Source organism: Semicossyphus pulcher, unplaced genomic scaffold, assembly GCF_022749685.1.
Source record: "Semicossyphus pulcher isolate SPU_LCO1_2020_fin unplaced genomic scaffold, fSemPul1.0.p SCAF_7, whole genome shotgun sequence".
Taxonomy (NCBI): Eukaryota; Metazoa; Chordata; class Actinopteri; order Labriformes; family Labridae; genus Semicossyphus; species Semicossyphus pulcher.
Window position 1 is genome coordinate 10,888,510 of NW_027211748.1, and position 16,048 is coordinate 10,904,557.

Genomic DNA, 16,048 nt, shown 5'->3' on the forward strand with positions numbered 1-16,048 from the left:
AACTGGAAAGTAGGTCAAGACATTATGAACATCTGCTATACACAATAGGAAGAATAAGAAATATACATTATAGATCTCACATGACATCATAAACTTTAAGAAATGCACACAAATTAAAAAACATTAAAGTAGAAACACGGAAACACACAACACAGTCCTTGTGTCCTCAATAAACGTATGAATGGCTGATTTCAGCACCATGGACAGAGTCAGGATAATTAATACACAAGCTGCATTTAAATGACGTCATTCCACCTTGTTTTCTTTTTTAGGAGAGTGTTTCAGCGTCCTCTCCTCGCAGCATATGGTGTCCCACACAAAAGCAAAAGACAGAAAGACTATTATTGGACCAAACCTGTTTTAACAACTCGGGCCTGCTGGCCCCGTCTATAAACATGTAATAACCTTTCCATTGAAGCAGCGTTCCTCTCTTTTAGCAGCCAGCCTGCATAGCTGACCGGTGAAAGTGACCAGCTGACGGTCCTGAGATCAGTGCTGTTGGAACGGCTCTGAGATTTCCTGCAGGGATAAGACGTAGGGAGGCTGCAAAGTCAAACATAGTGTGCTCCTCTCGGCTGGCTGGCCTCCCACAGAAACATGGCCCATATACCCCCTGTGAGTCATGACAGAGAGTCCAGAGAGCGTTTCTGCTAACAAGAAAACATTGTGCAACCCAGAAAGTCGATGCTATGAACTGCAGAGGGAGTTGCTAGTTGTCTGGTTACAGCTCACTGTATACGACATGGCTCCACGCTCAATGTTTACGATCTCGAAGAGTAGTATGGGAGGCAGAGGCTTCACGTATCAGGCCCCTCTCCTTTGGAATCATCTACCATGTTTGTCCGGGAGGCAGACACCCTCTCTACTTGTAAGAATGTTGTTATTGCTGATATTAGTCATATTTCTACGGCTGGCATGATACTATGTTTTCTTTGTTTGTTTTTTCTGTGCATCTTCCTCTCTTTCTTTAGGTCTGTTTCTCTGTCTCTATCCACCTTTCTCCTCTATCTCACTATTAATCCCACTTTCTTGGCCCAGCCAGTCGGGCAGATGGCTGTTCACCACGAGCCTGGTTCTTCTCTATGTTTCTACTTGTTAAAAGGACTATCTTTCACCACTGTTGCCAAGTGCTTGTAAAGGTAAATAAAAATTGATTGATTTAAGTGGTTGACAATGCATCAGAGATCATTAACAGGCCACTCTGCCTGAATGAAGTTCCCAAGGGATGACTCACAAACCTCCTCCTGTCAATAAACTGCAGCCTCCAGCTGTCAACAACCGGGAGCAGGTGATTCATGCAGGGACGTCGAATGATGTCATCAGTCAGCGACACAGTTGGAGGCTGATTGTGAGGAAAAAATCTGACCTGCTGCCCCACATGAAACCAGGTGCTGCTTCATGTGCACTACTCGTGAAACAAACTGAACCCCTCATACATTATGTGCGATGTCTCCTCATTTGTTCTGCCTTTGCTCAGCTCAATTGATCTCCCTAATCCCACACGCTGTGATTTCTCCTCCTCCTCTCACCCTCTTCTTTGTCCTTCTCCGTCTCTGCCTCTTTAGCAGGCAGCACTTTCTAATGATCAGGCTCAGTCAATCAAGTCGTTCATCTCTGACAAGGGCACCCACCCCGAAGAAACGAGTGTGTGTGCATGTGTGTGCTCTCCAAGCTCTGCCACCAATTACAAGTGAATCACCATGCTGAGTCACTCACCCCCCCCTCCCCATCTCTGCCTCGGAGCGGACCGAGCACGGCTGAACTTACACAAAACACGCACACGCACACACACACTGTACATTCAAACTGTGTTCCTCATTGAAGAACACAAGCTGAGGAAAGAAACCCAATAACAAGCTGAGGCTAAGAGCCAGGATCAATTCTCTGAGTATCGACTCTTAGGATTTGTGTGTGTGTGTGTGTGTGTGTGTGTGTGTGTGTGTGTGTGTGTGTGTGTTTCAGGAAAACTAAAGTGAAAGGACAAAGAGAAGGACGAGATGCACACACCATCTGCAGTCGGAGAACAAATAAAAGTGCTGTGTGTATCTGCTCTCCTCGTCGTCATGAAGATTAATGCTGTTTGCCTTCCTGCATAAACATCCTCAGATAGATGGTGGGAACTTTGGCAGAGCTCCTGCCCTTGGATCGGTGAACACGCAGCTGTAGTCTGCAGCATGAGGAAGCTACACAGAGGCAGCTGTCCGCTCCTCCTCCTGCACCTCGTTCACAGGGGAGGCCAAGGATGTGATCAAAGGTGAATGTTTCATGTTGTCCCGTACCATGCTGGTGAGGAAAACTTATCTTCAAGTTCTGCTGAAGTTTCTACATTCATGTATCTGTTGTATTAAGACAGGTCAGGTATGAGTAAGGCCTGTACTATGAAGGTAAATTTACTTTCTCCATGCTACTATAGTTGATAGTTACATCTGAAATTACATCTGAAATTAATATTTGTCATATAAATCTCAAGTTTATAAATTATGATCCGTCATAACAGTTTAACTCATTACAAATGTCAAAGAATCGGTTGCTGAAATGCCTAAAAGCTTTAGTTGATTTTTACTGGTAGAAGGGTGTTTTAAAATGTGGTTTATGCTTTATAGTGAATTATTACACGGCTGTGTTAAATACTTGATTCTGATTGGCTAATTACGGCATTCTGAGGTCTGCTATCTCTCGATAACAGACCAGTGCTATGAAGAACAGACCGTTGCTGGGGATTCAGCTCTAATAACACAATCCGGAGGTCTAACTAATCATGTCAATCCAATCATTCCATCTTTTTTCGAGCATTCCTTAAAACAAAACATTGGGCCTCAAGTCAACGCCGGGTGCACCAAACGTTCTTAACCATCCCAATCTGCTCTTACCCAGGAGAGCTGAATGATGAATCCCATTTGATCGAAGCACTTTTAAATCAACTTAAAGATATCATCTGGAAGATTTTCATTTAAATAAATGTCTTATAAGTCATTATCTATCGCCGAATGAGGTAACACAATGGTGATTGAGCCTATGGCAAATCATGAGTTAGCACCATGGCTAAATTGGGACGTGTGCGCCTGCAACTCCCCTGTATCGCCATTAGGTGCCACCAAATAGAACAAAACTGACAGGTGCGTTACAGGTACATCAAAAATGCAGCAATGGCAAAAGATCGGTGATACTGTGAATGCCGTGTCAGCCGAGGGACACACGGTTACTAAAATACAAAAATGGATTGATATGAATCCAATCTGCAATGTGAAACGGCCCAGCAGTCATTCATCCGTCTCATGTTAGATCTGTGCGATCTCTCAAAGTGCGCTCTCTGTAAGGCCTGGATGGCCAAAGCATCTAACAGCAGTATGTAAGCCATTTAGAAGCAGAAAGCACACAAGCATCCAAGAGTTTTTATAGTGTTAATTGGGATCAATTGATCAATAGTATCTCTTTAGCCCAAAAATTAAACAAACCAATCATTATAATTCCCCTAAAAACATATAATAATCAAAATGTGATTATATGATGCCTTTTTTGTTTCTCAGTTTTAAAATGTATATTTCCGTGCATTGGACAAACAATTTGTGGACAGTGAAAACAGAGGGTTTTTACTCATTTTGCCTACTCTGCCGGAAAGCAGAAGAAGAAGAGTTCTCTCCGCCAGCATCTCACCTCAGGGCAGCCCGCGGCCATGATAGTGACCGGAAAGTTATCTGCAAACATCCGATATAATCTGCAAGTTATCAGTGTATGTATATGTTTTATTAATGCAGTTGATATCGTATCACATATATATCAATACATTGACTATCAAATCCAGTAAGTCCATCATTACAAACATTTTCGTCCAGTCTACTAGATAGCTAACTTGCACGTGGTTCTAATAAATATCAGTTAACTTTAGCTAGTTAGCTATTTTTTCTCATTAGCCAACATTCCTCGTATTACTAATAAAACGAGTCAGTAATTCAAAATAGGCGACGGACTTTTCGATTATCAGCCCAATAGCCTCATAAACATTTGACCAATTAACTAACGTTAGCCCTGTTCGTGTCTAGCAGCAGCTAGGTGCGAGACACACCCGCAGGCTACAGGTGAGCTTCAGCCACTAAGACCGGGGGCTTTGACCGCCCGCTTCGTGCGCCACAGTCTTTAGTTATTGTGTGTAGCTGCACTCGCTAGCACCACATGTTGTGATGTGCGGTGCATGCTGTCTGACTTTCGATCAGGTTCAGGATGAGTTAATGTAACAATAACCGTGGCAACATTATTACGCTTATTTTTGGATCTTGGTAAGAGTGCTCTCCACCTATCGTAACATTTTCTCTTACCTCAGAGAAGAGCAAAAATAAGAACAAAAGAAGAAAAAATCGTAGATAAGATCGAAGATAAGAGAAAATGTGTTCGGATATCGCTACTTGCATGAGGCCCAATGTGTACTCGCCCTCCCTCGTCCAGGAATCAAAGAAGTAGTTGTTTCATTTTTAAAGCTGCAGCAATCAATACTTTTTGTGAATAATGGATCAAATTAGTTTATGTAATGTGGAAAGTGTTGGTAGTACTGACAAAGGACAACAACACAACTGTTTCTGTTCACTTTCATCAACACTGGTTTAAGCAGCATCAGTTTAGGGTTCATATAGAGGAGCATTGAGCCCTGACTTGGTGGAGACCAAAAACAGAGCTCAAAGAGAGTGTACACATCAGTTGGCTAAAAAGATGACTCCAAGGTCCTTCAGGTCTGGTTCATGTGTAAATCAGCTACGGTTTGTTACAGATTCCAATATCAACATTATAAGGTGATAATAAGCTATTGTTGTATTTCCAGATTCCTGCTTCCAAGAGGCCAATAATTGCAGCTTTCAATATTTTTAGAGGCCGTTTAGATTTCTGCTCCAATCCCAATGCAATGTAGGTGAATATAGTCCTATTTGTGGAGTTTACAGTACGTAAAGATGACATAAAACAAACTCAGCAACAACAGTTAAACTGCTTACAGCTGAGGGAATGTCTCAATGAAAGCTATTTTTCTTTGGGCAATCCAGATTAACCTGGACTATGATTCTGAAAAAACATGTTTGTGTTTCATCTTTTATATAATTTAACAAAGCAGTGGCAAAATTGTATTCACCTCCATTATACTGAGAGGAGAGCAGAAATGTCAGATAAAACCAAAATGACCAGCATGGCTTAAAACCAATAGACAAAGATGAGGAAACATGGGGAGGATCTTTATGTCTGACCAGACTGTATTTTGCTTTAATATCATCCCTGTCTCCCTCTCCTCGGGGAGGGAGCGCTTGGTTTGTTGACGAGAGCAGAAGCACTGCAGTCACACTAATGTTACAAAGTAGGTCACTTATCCCACGTTTCACTGCGTGCCCAAAGCAGATGGGTGACAGCGGTAATTGGCATCAGGGACGACAGCACGCTGTGATGGCTCTCTCTCCTGAGGAACCGCATCTCTACCTTTCCTCCTGCTGTCTGCTGAGAGCCTGCCAATGCCAGAGTTAAAAGGACCCCATCCACCCCACCGCTCCCTGTCACGAACACAAGAACAAAAGGTCACGGTGTGTCATGGATTTCAAAGATTTATCAAAACTTTTTCTACAGATCTGAAGCTATGCCATTGTAATCTCTGTCACTTGTTCAAAATAGCATTTGGCTCTATCTGTTAGGCTGTAATTTCGCCGGACTTAGATATTTAATGAATGCTAGACTTTAACAGGCTACACACTAAAAAATCTGTGACAATTTACCAAACAAATTATGCTGAAGCGAATGTTGTTTTGAATAAAGCGTCTACACCTAAGCTAACCGCTCTGTGAGGCTTCACTGGTTATAAAACCTACGTACAGCATTTCACAAAACATGCCAGCATTTCACGACAGTCAAGTGAGCCGTCATTTGTGAGACGTGGTCAAGCCAGCCGCCCCTCAGCCGCTGCTTGAATTTTGATGCTTGTCCATACTATTTGTGGAGTTACGGTACGGGTGATGGAGAGGCCACAAAAAAGTCCCCCGTTTTTCAGCAATAATTCCCTCTACATGCTGATACCTAGCATGAATGTTTACAATGTAACACATCTTAATTTAGTGTCTTAGCATCCATTGCTAACAAGGATAAACATAAAGTACAGCTAAAGGCTGAAAGAAATGTCTTCAGCTTTGAGGTTATTTTGTCATTAATCAAAGCTAAAGACAATCACATTGTATGACATTGTATGAAAAAACTAATAGCTGAGAAGTAATGGGACCACCATTTAAGTTTGACAACATTAAAGGTCTTGATAATCACTATCCAAGCTAACGCCACCTTTAAATCCCTGAATTTAAAACCAGCACTATCAACTAGACGGTGTGAATGCTGTCTGCTGAAAAGCTTACGCTAATCTGCTAATGCTGTGCTTGAATGTTGATTGAATGTAATGTATGAATGTTGTGGAATATGTTGTTGAAGAGCTGACGCTAAACTGCTAATGCTGCGCTTGAATGGTGAATGAATAGAAGTATGAGAGATGTGTAAGGTGATGAGAGTGAGTCTGGAGGTGAGGAAGATGAATGAAGACGATGGAGGAGTTGATGAATGGTATGAATGAGAAAAGTCATAGCACACCGATCCCGAATGCACTGAATGTTTTGATGTTTGAATGGTTTGAATCGGTTGAAAAATGTGGAAGGAGAAGCTGTGGGAAAAAAACGCGGCGGAATAATATTAAAAAGTAGAAAAATAAAGAATTCTGTGAATGGAAGAACATATGCTGTGAATGCCTTCAGCCTTCAGCATTCACACCAATAAGTGAGGTTTACGCTCGCTCAACCTCCACTGTCTGCACAGTCATCATCACAAATCAGGGTCTCCACCGTGAAGCACAGCTAATAGAGAATAATCATATCATCTAAATTGTTTGTCAGCTCTCAGAAGGGATTAAACAGGATATGTCGGTGTACGTTAATTGCATGTGACTTGGATACCATGCCCTGGAATCAGTGTCTTCCCTCACTGTCAGCCAGTACAGTCAGTGCTTCACTGCCTAACATGAAGAAAGATAGACACCTAGTGGCAAAAGCTGTTATTGTTATTCAGATATACTGAAACAGGCGCTAAATCAAAAAAAGTAACTGTGACAATGAAAGAAATGGAGGACAAAGGGAGAAAAATGTTTTTAATATCTTTATGAGTGTTGCATACATTACTGCAAACCTGTATTTATACATTTTTGCTTGATTTTTATAGCATTCACTTTCTCCAATGAGATGATTCAAATCAGTCTTTTGCTGTATTTCTCCCAAATATGAAATCAAACTTAAATGAACGACTCAACACCATTGTTTCTTTCCCATGCCCTCAGGGGTCAGCGGGTGCTACAGTAATAGTCTGTTCCTCTGAGAGCCACAGCTGCTGTTCTGCTGAGAGAGCTCATGAAGAATTTGTCAAAGTGAACCCTTATGACCGCTGAGCTAGATTTATGGGATCCTGTGTCTCCCACCTGCTCTCTTTTTTCTCCCACTCAGACTCGACCCCCACCACCACACACACACACACACACACACACACACACACACACACACACACACACACACACACACACATACACACCTATTAGCTTTTCCCTTTCTTTACTATAAAAGAAAATCTTGAGGTGGCTTTTTATTTGTCTGCCCTCATCTTCTCGCTGCTCGTTAGATGACTGAAATAGTAAGCGTGATGACTCACTACACCCGAGTCTTTTCAGACACCAGGTGCTGTCAACAAGCATTAGTGCCTATGGAAAAATAAAGCACCATGAATTCACATCATCTTAAGGGTGTGAAACACGTGGATCTATTCAGACATGAACAACTCTCCTGACGTCGGAGAAGCAGCAGACATTTCATGTAAGAGCGGTTTTTCAGATTTCTATGGATCATTCAGAAATACAGGCAGTTTTTACATATAGACATAATGAGACTGTGCAGCATTACAAGTTTGCCTCACACAGATCTGTAGTTTCAGTTTTAATACTTAATTTTTTACAACAAACTGGAAATGTTGGAGAAAATGATTTAGCACCCTCTCTGCATGGTGATACCAACAGTAGGCAAAATAAACTACAAAAATAGTGTCAAAGAGTTTTATTTCATTTCTTTCAACACACCAAAATATTTCACACCGTCCCCGGCCTGTAGAGCATTAATCACACCTTAACACCAAAGTGTGTCTCGACACTACATGTATTTTTGTTTCAGTAACTTCCTGTGACTGAACATGTAACTGAAAGTAGTTGAAACAAAAGTGGAGCTCCTTATGACCAGATTTAAGTTATCTGGACACACACAGTACGTCCACTCTCAGCAGCAGTTATATAAATTAAAAATAAGGCACGGAACAAATTTGTAGTAAAATATATACCTCTGTTGCATTAATGTACATACTATTTTTCATTAACATCCTTTTCCTGTATTTCTCCATTTACAATAACAGATAAATGTCTCACTGGTAAACACAGCATTTGCACACACATCATTATGATTCACATTTTAATACACACAGTATACACACATAAACTAAAACCGTTTTGGGTGCCACAGTTTCGACCTTTGAGGTGAAAAGCTGGTACAGTTTGATGGAGAAGTTCCACAGAGGTCACATGGTCACACAGGTGTCTCAGACGTGGAATAGAGGAACCACTCTGCTGATGCTCTGTCTACAAATGGGGCATCGGGGTTGTGGAAGCGCCTGGTAGCAGCTGTGGCAGCAGCACACATGTCCGCAGTCCAACAGAATACAGTTACGTGGTTGAGTGAGGCAAATCACACAGGCGTTCTCTGTGTCCACCTCCGCCTCGTCTTGATCGGGGCCTGGCGCTCGAGCGCGCACTCTTGGGGCTTCAGCCCGGAGTCTCTCGAATTCCCTCCTCTCCTGCTCCCGTTCCCAACGAACTTTCATTTGGTTGTAATAGCGGTGACCGACCCAGAGGAGGACCGCTGCTCCTGCCAAAGCAGAAGCAATGGCCAGAGCTTTCCACCAGAAAGCCGTGCTCTCCTGCTCTCCTATCAGGGTGTCAAAGTCTCTTATGCTAAGAAAGTACTGTGATCCATTAGCGGGGGGTCTGAGATTCAGGGTGCCATCTGTGTCCAGAACCAACTCGCCTACACCTGTAAGAGTTGCACCAACCTGGAAAGAAAGGGTATTTGTTGTTAACATTCAGTCCCATTGTCAGTAACCACATATTAATGCTTTGTCAAATTATAATGCATTAATTATATAAAGACAAAAACAAAGCAAGAATGTGAACCAACTGACTTTGAGCATTTCCTCAGTCTCCAGTTGCCCCTTAAGCTTCTCCCCACTGAGGTATTGTCCTACGATGTCACCAAGGCCGTAATTGATCTGGTGGAACTTCTCGTGGGTGATCTCCATGTGATCTCCGGAGGCCTGCAGTGGACACAGGACTTTGACTACAGTCTCATCTGATCCAACTAACAGGAAGGGCACTGCATTCACTCTTTCGTGCAAGACTCGTTCACTGTCCGACCTGCAAAAGGTAGAGGGAGAAACAACAGGTCTTTTTAGTCTACAAATATGATGATAATTCATTGCTCCAAATAACAATCCAGCATGTGTACCTGATGTTCAAGGGGCAAGAATCCAAGTTCGAGCTTTTGTCTAATGTTTTATGTGCGGCATCGTGATGGTCAAATTGTTTAGGAGTAAGGCCCTGTGTTTCAGCTGGAGGCGGTTAAAAAGCTCTTTTTGAGGCACATTATCAGTGCTCCGGGACCAGCACTATTAATCACATAAGGTATCACAGTGCTGCATTGTATTATTGGCTTGACACAGTTCTTACCAAGTGCGTGAAAGGCTGTTCCACACCAGCCTGTGTTCTCTTAACATAAATTTCTGCAAAACTCCGACAAATTCCTTTTGGAAGTGACTCGTCAGAGGCTCTCCCACTGGTTGCACAGCACCTACAATGTAAACACACACACACGAACATAAGAGACGGTAAGGACGATACATACGTATATACTCATAGTTAAGTGGAACAAGCTTTACAATTACCTTCAATAACAGCATACTGTAGACATGCTCCTGGTGTAACTTTCAAAATGTCCATAAGTTTTCCATCTATGTTCAAGTGTGGAGCATCCTGACAACATGAGACACAGACTGTTTCAGTGTACACAGCAGTGGACAGGCTTCAGGTTTTTACAAACATGCCCGGCACGTATTGCAACAGTTCTAAACTCTAACAATAATTGATTTGTAAAATGGAAAAGACAAAATATGTTTCTGCCCTGCTCAAGCCAGCTTCTTATTTTTCACTTCACCAGCTTTAACTTTTTTTTTGCATAGTCTGCTTTTCATGTGCTTAAAACAAACTCCAGTAACAGCTCTAGTAGGATGGAAAGAACAGGCCTCAAAGATTGGCCTCCTCAGAGACATTTGAGAGTGCTGATCTGCCTAAAGTGCATTTCAAGCGGTATTCGAAATCTTAAGATTGTATACATGGTTTACTCATCCCTTTCTGTTATTTGACTAAGAAACTATGAGAACAAAAAGCAATTTATGACAAATGTGACAATTTCAAGTCATGTACAAATATGATCATCACACATGATCCATTACTCACATCAAGTTTATCCAGCGTCGTCCGGCTCTTTTTGTAGAGATAATAAAAGATGCCTGAGAGACCGAGGCTGGCCCCGAGACACATTGCCTCTGTTATCTTAAAAGGAAATCCATCCATCCCTTGTAGGAGTTATGTTACCTCTCTGGAAGTAGACCTGCACAAACACACACAAGGAAGAAGGAAAGAAAGGTCAATAAATATAACTCTTATTGAACTTTAAACCCACAGGTATAAGACTTATCTTGACTTTACTGTGACACTGTGATATGTTAACAGTGTTTGAGGAATTCAATATTGATTGATCTGAAACAAACAATACAGGAATATATCATGATACATACTCCAGCAATATATAACAATAACAATAACTTTATTGATCCCCAAAGGGAAATTGGTTCCCTGCCATAATATATATACAAAATATATAGCCTTTCTTTGTATTTATGATGACAAAAGTATGCATATTGCTGTGCGTCTAAGAGGGCTATGACTCAATGCTGTGTTATTAACAGTCTCAGTTGAGTTGGTGTATAATTCTGCTAAAATTAGTAACAGCACTATAATGCTTTCACTTGATCATGATGAACCCAACAGTGACAATTTGGTTACTATGTAAGGAGTTTACAAGTCTATTATATAAAGTTTGGCATAATGAATTTGTCAGCTGCTTAAATTGCAACTTATTGGTGTTGACATCTATATACGACTATGAGTTGAGAGGAGCCATACATATAAAAGTTTTATTCTTTCATTTTATTTGTATCTTTTTTTGGGACTTTATACACAAGGCTTTACTTACAATTTACAATTACAATACTTACATAAAAAATAGAGATGTGTGAGGTCGTTTAAATTATCCGATGATGGTGTCACATTTTTTTTTTCACCTTTCAAGATTCTGGACATATCATCAGCGCAGTTTGTTTACCAACCGTCTGTGTTTATCAAAGAATGCTGGTTATTATTTTTTCCAAAAACGGTTGCTAAGCTGTGTGACTCAAATGTAATGTCAGTGAGAAGCAAAAAACAAACTATGAGGGTAAAAGTATGACACAAAATACATAACTCACACTTAAAAAGCTTTGCCACTTGACACATACCGTATTTCAGAGATTAATTTCTCTCAAATATAAGTTAGCTGCTAGCTAGCTAACGTTGCTAAGGTAGCATTTGGAACGAGTAGTGACCTCTAAACGTTTTTCTTTTTACAATCTAATCTTAGCTAACACTAGAGGCAACGGCCATTCCTGTATAAAGGTATATATGTCTTGAAAATAATTTTTACTCTTAAAAAGCAATTTTTTACCTGTCGGGAAATAAAATCTCTGAAGTGAACTTACTTGTTTTGGGGTTTAACAGCATGCGGGTCACATGACGTTGCTGAGAAAACGTTTCGTCACGTGACTAAGTACAGCGCATGTCAGTCACGGCCTCTCTCCACGTCGCTACGCCGCCGAGATGGCAGGAGGGCTGCGGAGAAAGTCTCCGGGTACCCCGTCCCCACTGTGGGGAAAACTTCATTCGCTGTGGCAGGACAAACATTTGGTCCTGTTCAAGACGGAGTACACGTTACTGGTCGTTTCAATTTTGTGGTTCCTTGAGATCGGGATCAATGTGTGGGTCATCCAAAAAGTAGCGTGTAAGTAGCTGCGCAGCTAGTTAGCATGCTAACGTGTTTTATGATAGATCTGAAGGTATCGTAACGCTAAGTGGCTAGCATTAGCATACCCACCAACTTACACAGCCACCTGTCAAAGGGAATTTACTGCCCTTGCATGACATATACAGTCGCCTGTCCTGTTGTAGTGATATATGACATTGTGTATTTTCAGTACCTGCTAGCCTAAAACGTTAGGCTGCTAAAAATATGGTTTAATTGACTACACTGTTAAAGTCTAACTTGATATAATAATAACCAAGCTCTGAATGAACGTAATGCATGTATTTTAAGCGTTTGTCATCTGCGTTTTAGCATCATGCTTGTCTAATGTAATGCATCAATTATAAATAACCATGTCATCATCTATTTATCTTTCTTTTAACATTTTGATGTTTTGTTCTTGTTGTTCATCTTTTGTTTATTCTGTAAAATGACAGGAAATGATACAAAGAATTGAGTTGCAAGTAATTATAGGATACCACTTTGAACCCACTTGAGTTGTGATTGGTGTGACTGACAAAATGATTAGTAAAAAAAACTTCTAATATTAACAGTACTCATAGTACTGAAAGTAAGATTTCTTAGGTAACTTTCCCTATCAGTGTTGATTAATTTCTGTTTTGCACTGTAGACACTGAGATAGACTGGAAAGCCTACATGGATGAAGTCGAGGGAGTCATCAATGGTACTTACGACTACACCCAGCTCAAGGGAGACACCGGCCCCTTGGTGTGAGTTTGAAAAGCTTTTAGTTATTCAGGTGCTCCATCCTGTGTATAAATGTAGCTTTCAGCTCAGGAATGCAGCATAAATGAGCATCTTGTTGTTGCAGGTACCCGGCTGGCTTTGTTTACATCTTCACTGCTCTCTACTACATCACCAGTCATGGAGTAAACATTCGTCTGGGCCAGTACCTTTTTGCGGTTTTCTACCTTATTACTCTCCTGCTCGTCTTCAGAATATACAACCGCACTAAAAAGGTCAGTCTGTGCTACGCTGCACTGCAAAATTAGCTGAAAATACACTATTTGTGTTTGTTTTCTATCTAATTTATGCCATTTCTTGAGGGATTACTTTTTAAAACACAAGTGAAGTTTTTAGGTGGTTATTATATGTGTTGATTTCTCTTGATTTGTCCAGGTTCCTCCCTATGTCTTCTTCTTTGTGTGCTGTGCTTCTTATCGGATCCACTCAATCTTTGTGCTGCGTCTCTTTAATGACCCTGTTGCCATGATGCTGCTGTTTGCAGCTGTCAACCTCTTCATGGATGGATACTGGACTCTCGGCTGCGGACTTTACAGGCAAGTGTGGACTACTTAACACCACAAAGTGGCTAATTATGTTATGGCTTTGTCTGTTGATTTAGAGAATGATCTATCAGGTGTTTCTATGTAAATCCTCTTAACATATATCTTTCTTTCTTTCTGTGTTTGACATGATGAAATTACAATTCAATTTTCCTCTCTTTCTGACAGTTTAGCAGTGTCTGTGAAAATGAATGTGCTTCTATTTGCTCCCGGGCTACTTTTCCTCCTCCTGTCTGAGTTTGGTCTAATCAGGACAATCCCAAAACTTTCTCTGTGTGCAGGCATACAGGTAAAATATTCCCTTTAACATAAAACCAGGCAAAGCTTTACTTATATTTTTTAATGCTGTTTGAAAGTGCCATCCATGATTTCTAAAGTCTTGATGTTGCAGCTTCTGCTGGGCCTGCCTTTCCTCCTGGAGAATCCCATCGGTTATATGAGCCGGGCGTTTGATCTCGGCCGTCAGTTTATGTTCAAGTGGACGGTAAACTGGCGCTTCCTGCCAGAATGGCTCTTCTTGAATCGGTACTTTCACTTACTCCTGCTGGCTGCCCACCTGCTCACCCTGCTGCTCTTTGTGCTCCGCCGCTGGAAAAGGTGAGACTGACTTTCACTTTTCCAAGGTTACTGCTGGCATTTTTCATAGGAGGTGAGCTCAAATACATCAGAGTTTATAACAAATGTGGCTTTTTACAGTTAAAGAAGGTGCTAACATCAGTTGCTCTGATGCTTACATTAATTGCTTGCATTAATTCTTAGAGGTAACATCGCAAACCCTGTTTATTTACGAGGAACTATTTTCTCTCTCACTAGGCCAGGAGAAAGCATCTTCGAACTATTAAAGGAGCCAAGCAAAAGGAAAAGCCCTGCTCAGAAAACCACCGCTGATCATATCCTTCTGTTCTAAATCTACTCTTTATTTGTACAATGTCATCATATTGTCATTAAATCTATTCACCGCAAAACCTTAACACACAATCACAGATCGTGTTGATTCTGTTCACCTCTAACTTCATCGGCATGTGCTTCAGTCGTTCGTTGCACTACCAGTTCTACGTCTGGTACTTCCACACGTTGCCTTACCTGCTCTGGAGTGGAGGAGTCAAGAAGTTGGCCCATCTGCTCAGGTAAGATAGAGTTTAAATACTAAACTTCAAGCTCCCTTTCTAATCGATCTTATCCCTTTAATCTCACAACAATGCTTTCTTATTTTCATCGTTTGTTTAGGGTCCTCATCCTGGGCCTGATCGAGCTCTCGTGGAACACCTACCCCTCTACTAACAGTAGCTCGGCCGCCCTCCACGTCTGCCACCTTATCATCCTCCTTTGTCTGTGGCTGGCTCCGCCTCTGCCGTCAGCCCCGGCAGAAACAAAGGAAGATGCGCCTGTGAAGGACAAACGGCGGTGAGCCGCCGCCTGACCGGATCGCGTCTAATCGGCTGCTGAACAGCCTCCATCATCCTCCTCTCTTTGATCCTCACAACACCAATGAAGAGGGAGGTAACTGGGGCGGACTGTTATTTATAAGTGAACACAAGGAGCCATTTGATGCTTCTCATCTCAGTGAAGGAAGCTACACTGAAGGGGCAGTGTGCAGACAGATGCATTTGTGATGAAATGGCATGTAGTCGTGTAAGAGATGAAAAGAAGAAAATATGGATTCTCAGGTTTAATTTTCAGATAAATAATAGGAGGAGTGGATTCAAATGCTAGGAGGACGATGTGAATGTTAGACTATTTGGAAGAATTTGTTACATGGGCCACATTCAACTTGTGTTTAAAGCTGTCTATTGAAGAATATCATCATTATGATACAGAACCTGGCACCAAAATGTGCCATCCATTTGCCACAGTACTTGCAGTATTCAGTTGCAGCAGAATGCCAAAAAACAGTAGATTTTTAAATGTAAACAAATGTGTAAAACTAGGCTGTAGACAATCATCTCTAATTTAATTGGTTCACCCTCTTTTGAGAGTGACTCACTACACTTTAATATGGAACATTTGCTGTAGACAGACTGAGCAAAAGTGTGACATTTTTATATTAAACAGAAATGCCACTTAATCTTGATGCTGTGTTTTTCTTCTTCTTGTATGTATGTTTTTGTTACGCAGTACGACGAATAGCGTGATTTAACCGTCTGTTTTTTATTTTCCAAAAAATAATTTAGCACTTAAGCCTACTGTGAGGAGAGCTTAAAAGGTTATAAAAAACTCTTAATTAAATACTGATTCCTCAGTATGACCTTCAAATGCAAACCAAACCAATGACGAGAGGATGAATATATCTTTGTAGTAATTGTTAATGCCTGTTGAAGGGTTCAATTAAAAATAAGTGATTTACAGCAGACCAACACAGCCTTTGTACACGTTATCCACAGCAAAGTTTCACAGTGAGTGGTACGTTAGCCAGGTAACAGGAAGCAGGAGTATATTTTCTTTTATTACATGGCTGCGTTAAATACTTAATTCTGATTGGTTAAT

General features: G+C 41.2%; 2 protein-coding genes across 3 annotated transcripts; one reads left to right on the top strand and one right to left on the bottom strand.

Annotated features, from left to right (window-relative positions):
- Positions 1–8,116: 8,116 nt before the first annotated feature.
- Positions 8,117–12,011, bottom strand: mul2 (mitochondrial E3 ubiquitin protein ligase 2). 2 transcript variants are annotated; one of them, XM_069685342.1, is made up of 6 exons: positions 11,938–12,011; positions 10,598–10,751; positions 10,027–10,114; positions 9,812–9,932; positions 9,268–9,499; positions 8,117–9,138 (listed from the first exon to the last, which is right to left on the bottom strand). In XM_069685342.1, the coding sequence occupies exons 2-6, from the start codon at positions 10,712–10,714 to the stop codon at positions 8,629–8,631; spliced, it is 1,068 nt and encodes a 355-aa protein (XP_069541443.1). In that variant the 5' UTR covers positions 10,715–10,751; positions 11,938–12,011; the 3' UTR covers positions 8,117–8,628. The 2 variants fall into 2 exon arrangements, with proteins under 2 accessions (XP_069541443.1, XP_069541444.1); XM_069685343.1 differs by lacking the exon at positions 11,938–12,011 and adding an exon at positions 11,419–11,489.
- Positions 12,012–12,052: 41 nt separating this feature from the next.
- Positions 12,053–15,616, top strand: alg3 (ALG3 alpha-1,3- mannosyltransferase). Its single transcript, XM_069685195.1, has 9 exons — positions 12,053–12,236; positions 12,889–12,988; positions 13,090–13,237; positions 13,398–13,558; positions 13,733–13,853; positions 13,956–14,161; positions 14,378–14,454; positions 14,547–14,691; positions 14,792–15,616. The coding sequence occupies exons 1-9, from the start codon at positions 12,056–12,058 to the stop codon at positions 14,970–14,972; spliced, it is 1,320 nt and encodes a 439-aa protein (XP_069541296.1). The 5' UTR covers positions 12,053–12,055; the 3' UTR covers positions 14,973–15,616.
- The last annotated feature ends 432 nt before the right edge of the window (positions 15,617–16,048 follow it).